Source organism: Pararge aegeria, chromosome 22 (assembly GCF_905163445.1).
Source record: "Pararge aegeria chromosome 22, ilParAegt1.1, whole genome shotgun sequence".
Taxonomy (NCBI): domain Eukaryota; kingdom Metazoa; phylum Arthropoda; class Insecta; order Lepidoptera; family Nymphalidae; genus Pararge; species Pararge aegeria.
Genome location: NC_053201.1, coordinates 7,815,446 through 7,821,527, shown reverse-complemented (window position 1 = coordinate 7,821,527; position 6,082 = coordinate 7,815,446). Strand labels below are relative to the sequence as shown.

The following is a 6,082-nucleotide window of genomic DNA, read 5'->3' as shown; positions in this document are numbered from 1 at the left end:
TCACCCACTCTTATACACACACACTCCACTTAAAAAAAATAGATTGCGAATAAATATATATATATATATATATATATATATATATATGTTATAATAATTAAGTTCTGAATAATATCATTATTTCAAAAATTAGCTCAATGTATGTACACATTTTGTTAGAGAAGAGCGAGACCCCCTGGTACAAGTATGTTATATGCTTAAAAAGAGATCTTAGCGTAACAATGAAGATATGAATGTAATTGTTAATTAATTATTATAAATAATCAAAATCATCGTTTCAACCAAAAATCAAAGATGGATACCCTTTTAAGGGATTTCATGTATCCGGTTTTGTGTTCTTTATATCCAGCGGCTACTTAAGATCGTTTTAGGTCCAACATATACCGCGTGGACGGTCTCCACTCCAGATAACTCTCTAACTCTCCTTTGGAGTTGGGGTCCCAACATACATTCTTTTTCGGAGTATACTTAATGTTTATTAGGACACAGGTATCTTGTTATATGCTCTGATTAGCATTAGTCAAATTTGCTACAATCCGGGAAAACTAGGCAAATCTGCATCTCATCTATTTATTATAATTTTAGTTAATTGGTCCGGAACTACAAAAAAAAAACAATTTAGGCATCAGCTGTTTCACCCTGCTCATTTCGCTAAAGATTACCAATAAAAAGTGCCAAATGTCCATCTATATAAATTATCCTCCAGCCAAACGGTCGCAGAAACATTTTTTGGTGTAGCTTCCCCATTTGCTCGAGAAATTCGGGTAAGTTTATAAAGCACCAATCATTATGACTTATATGGTCATAATATATCAACTTATGTGGAAAAGAATTGTTCTAAAGTGTAGCGGTTAAAAGCTTTTTTTGATATTGCCGAAGCAATATTCTCAGACTACTCAGATAATTGAAAATTATTTTTAAATATATCTGAGTAAATTAGCTGAATATATTTTCGTTTAAAATCCCTCAGGGCCACAGTTTTACTGGAACCACCTTTTGTAAGAAATTAGGTTGCGTGGCGGAACGTTGGACTCGTAAGGTGAGGGAATGGTTATTTGGCAACTGGAAGAGCAGCGTAAGTAGCCCCTCCCAATAGGGGACGGGACAATTAATCAACTTTGGATAAAACTTTTTAATTTTTTCAGAGCGGAATGTATAACATTTACTTTTAAAGTCTCCAATTAAATCAAGAGGTTATAAATGACAAGAAATAATACCAAGAAGCATTGATATTTCTTATTGTTCTTGTTTCAAATTAATTTGAAGCTCCCTGAATATTGCTAAAGATTGTTCAGAAGAGTTGTTATAAGTATTTCTCAAGTTTTAAATTACTTTATAACTCTCGGAACATTGATAGGTATTTAACATAATACATAATTTAAAGTATTTGAGAAAGGATTTGAATAACTCAGTATTACCGAATTCTTAATGTTATTCTAAAGTCAGAGTTTTTGTAGGTGTGTAAAGCTGACTTACCTCTAACAACGCTAACGCAACGTAAGCACGCTATCATCTTAGAGTGCATTATCTTACAACGGCATAAGAATATTTAATATACACATCATACTGCTTCGATGCGGGTTGGTGGGAAATGTTTGTATATTTAGTCATCATTTCATAAGAAAAGGTTTAAGCCTCTCCAGAAATTATTAATTCCACAGAAACTAAATCTGAGAATCTGTTGAATTCTAAAACTTAACCAAATTCGGAGAACAGATCCTTTAAATAAAACAATATAATTGAAAAAATATTTAATATAAATTTTTACGACAATCCATTTTACGAGTATGTAGCTAATTATATTTAATTAATATTCACAGTATTGTTGACTAGCATTGCGTATCTATTATACATTATATTACACTAAATATTTTTGCATAGCGATGTATCAATAAAAAATAATTATTATTTGCTGCAACAAATTACTGATACTTTTAATATTATTTTACAATAATAAAACAGGCACACTGGTGTTGTTTCTGTAAACAAAATGTCAATTTTTTGGAACGAATTATTTTTTATATGGAAATTTATCTTCTCGTCTATTTTGTGATTAAAAGGTGGTTACAAAGGTAGGTGGTAGGTAAAAACGTACACAAGCAGAAAAGTATGCCAAAACCTAAGCAACAAGTCTGTTGTCGATGACAGAGTAAAGAAGTACATTGGCCATCATAGTTCGAAGAAAACATTTTGGGCCATTACTACATCACGTGGTATAAAGAGCAAGAAGAAGATTTTATCTTTTGTTGGTCTCAGATTACTCGTTTGTTTACAATCACGGTTATAATAGGCGTATTTAGAAGACTGAATTATTATTTATATTCCTCTAAATTCATAGTTTATTAATCGCTAAACATAAAACATCCACATGCATTGACGTTTATATAAATTAATGGAATGTTTACAGCGAACGGAATTATCACTATTTAGTATATAATATTCAATTAATAAATACTAATACAGTCTATTTCAAGTATGATACAACTATTATGGTTACTTTATAAAACAGTAATTAAATATTAATTTTAATAAAGGTATTTGATTATAATTTAATTATACAAATATAAGTTAATAACACTGATGCAAAATAAATTTGATGAAATGATAATATCCACATAGTCTAATCTTTACAGATAACAAATGTTTCTTATTTTTACACCTACATTTTAGATATTACTAATACCTTAATAGAAGAATTGAGGAGTATTAATGTGAACAAATAATTAATTATTTACAGGATTTCGAAGCGTTTTACTTCCCTCATATTTTATTTACAATATCCTTACCACTGTAAGCATTTTATATGGTTGGTATCATGATTTAATAACAAAGACACTTACAATATGTACATAGCTAAGAAATCACAGCTCCTGATTGAATTTTTCTCACACTTAAAGTGACTTAATTCTACTCTAAACTACATTGTTTTTAACAAAAGAACATGAAATAATTGAGATCTTTATTGGTTTTACTTTGGTTGGTCTGTTGCGTTAATTTTGGGAAAAAAAATATTCTTATATTTTTGGATTCTTTGTTCTATGGATACATAAATTATTTGATTTAGATTAAAATTTAGTTTCTTTTTGGTTTAGCTTTCTAAAAAAGACTTAGCAATAAGCTAAGAGTATTAGTAAGAGTAATGAATAATCAATCTAATCTAAAAACCTTCGGATTGCAGATGTAATTTAGTAGTGCTATTCTTTTTCTACCAAATTCAATCTGCCGTCTGACAAGATTTAGATTAGATTTATGTTTAACTAAAGGCGTAAGATTAACACCTTTTTAATCTACTTATGCATTTAAGTAGAAAATTCATTCTATAAAAGTGAATACACTATATAAGATTCAATGAATAATTTCAACTTGAAATAACATCAGCTTTAGTTTGATAAGTGACTCTCTTTTTGCTAAGATTACGTTTTATAGAGGGATTTCTGGATTCGCTTTCTAAGCTAATTTCGCTGACCGATTCCGAGTCTGGACAGAAGGATGTCTCTTCGCATACGTGTCGGTCCAGACATGGTGTAGGCTCATCGTATGTGTTGGGCTCTTCGATTGTCCTCATTGGGTAGTCGTTATTGTGTGTGTCGCCATCTCTCCTGGCGGAGCGCAGGGAGCGGCGCCCCCGACATCAAGAACAGCGCGACCGAGGCTGGCGACAGGTCCCTGCACGCGCCTGATGTCACAACCGACACATCTCGTGCTGTGTCACCGATGAATACATCATCGTTGACACTGGATACTGCAAAATGAAATAATGTGTTAAATACAAAAAAAAAAATTGTAGAAGTCAGTGCACTTCTATTATTAACACACTGGACAGGTTGTTCTATACAAATTACAGCTTGAATTTTGCCCCCATTTGAAGCGCCACACATGAGTTTCTTTCGACCTAATAATAAAATCATCATCATCCTATAATAGGGTACTGGCCAATAATAGGGTACAGATCTCTCAGAAGTCAGAAGGGCAAAGGTTTAGACTGTAGTTTACCAAGCTAAACAAGTGTGGATGACGAACTGATATGTATGTAGATTGCCTCACGAAGTTGTCCTTTACCGTTTAAGAAAGTAATATTCTAACTCTTAACATAATTTAAGTTCCTTCGTCACTCAAATTTCAGGGTAAGTAATAAAAACCAACACGCAAAAATGGCGTCAATCAATTAGAGACAAAAATAAATAATAGCAGTCTGTCCAGCGATAACAATGGTATTTAATGTCTTGAACAGATAACATTTATGCTCATCGCACTTCACATCTGAACTGAGTATTTACACCTGAAGAAAGAATTCTATACCTATTATTAGCGGGCCCAGCACACGTCGTCCTACCCGGTAAATCAGCGCCACATTAAAAATATGATATTTTTATTAAATTTGTTAACATACCGACAGCAGCGTTTTGTAATAAAAAATAATCTGTATAGGGACACCCTAATCATCGGAGAAGTTTGTATCACCTTAAAATAATTTATAGTAGCTATACATGATGAATCGTCATCAATAGCTATCGATTGAATTAAATCTGATGTGGAAATTCCCATGAAAATATACTAATTTCGGCTCCCGGGTAAAGTGAGATTAGCTAAAACATTTAACATTATTTAATGTTGGGTAAAGCTACATAAGGAGTTTAGGTACACACCAAAGCCGCCGACCCGCCTGCTCTGCCCGGCGGCTTTGTTGTCGGCGGGTTTTGTCTCTACACAAAAATAAGAAACACTTGTTTATTAAACAGCACTGATGTCTAATAGTAACATTATCACACAAATTAACTTTTTTTTATTCCACTACAAGTTTGCTCTTGCAACAACAGTTATTTGAAACCCTAATCGATTCAGAACGCTAAATAACTTGGTGGCCTTTGTCGGTATTGCGGTAACTAGCCACGAACGAATCCTCCCACCAGACTAGACCAGAAAAAAACAGAAATTAATTTTATTCCTCTGCCGGGGATCGAAGCCGGGACCTTCCAATTAAAACACAGTGCTCACCGCTCACAATTTACCTTAAACCGTTTAGATTTCAATTTTATTTATAAAAATCAAAGCTTGTTTGTCGGCGGGTTTGTAAGCGGCTTTAGTGTGTACACTCCTAACACATATTTATAAAATATTTGCGGAATATGCAGAACCGATATCTGTTAGTAAAATTATCCCACGAATTCTTGCAATATGCGAAGAATTACAATTTCTAAATGAAAATCAAAACTCTGTTTGTCGAGCACAGTTTGTAGAATTTACGTACAATTTAATTCACATTTGTTCCTGAAATAACTTTAAATAACATTTGGCATAGAAGATAAACATGTACGCTTTAACATTCGTAGGGTGCAGTGAGCTTTGCATATGAGTTGAAAACAACACGGATTTGGGGATGAAAAGTGTTTGTAAGCAAAATCACACATTTGTTATTCAGATTATTTCATGCAAAGAGGAAACGTGTGAACATTTAGGTTTTGTTGCAATGGGTCACAGAAACAGGAATAAATAGAAGCGAAAATTTTACGAACTATCAATAGACACATGCAATTTCGAGCGGAGCAATTTAAAATAGTGATATGGTTATGAACATAGACGGAAAGCTTTTTAAATGATTATACAGTTATATAACATTTATTGGATTTGTGCGGAATACAGACAATGTCGGACAGATAACATAAACATGCCAAGGGAGGCGAAGTCGCTTAAACAGTGTAATAGGTGACCAAATCACACGTACCTCTCATCAAATACCAAATAGAGAAGTTCGAAAACGCTGTTCAGATTAATGGAATCATTTAAATCGTATACAAAATTGAATAGGGGAATTTTATGAAAGTACAAAAACTGTAGGAAGATATTATTTCAGAGAAGGCACTTGAAGTATAAGATAATGAGGTGAAGAATAAAGTTGGGCCGCTATATGTAAGTTTGCTCGCAGGAGTTTTGTCTGATAGCTTGAAGTTCGCCGGAGGAGTAATAACGGCGGGTCGTTCGCCACTGAAAGTAAAAGAATTTATCAACTAAGCTTAAAAAATAATATGATACAAATCTTATTGAGAATTTAAAAATTCGACTTATCGTGGTTAGAGGTTTTTTA

At 32.9% G+C, this 6,082-nt stretch overlaps 1 protein-coding gene across 2 annotated transcripts in view; it reads right to left on the bottom strand.

Moving 5' to 3' along the window:
- Window positions 1-3,630: 3,630 nt before the first annotated feature.
- Window positions 3,631-6,082, bottom strand: part of LOC120633792 (dopamine receptor 2-like) — a 54,829-nt gene continuing 52,377 nt past the window's right edge. The window contains exon 3 of one of the 2 annotated variants that reach the window (XM_039904144.1): window positions 3,631-3,742. In XM_039904144.1, the coding sequence (XP_039760078.1) occupies window positions 3,683-3,742 (60 nt within the window). In that variant the 3' untranslated portion in view covers window positions 3,631-3,682. Of the gene's footprint in view, window positions 3,743-5,881; window positions 5,983-6,082 lie in introns of those variants that run through there. The other variant, XM_039904142.1, reaches the window with a different exon arrangement.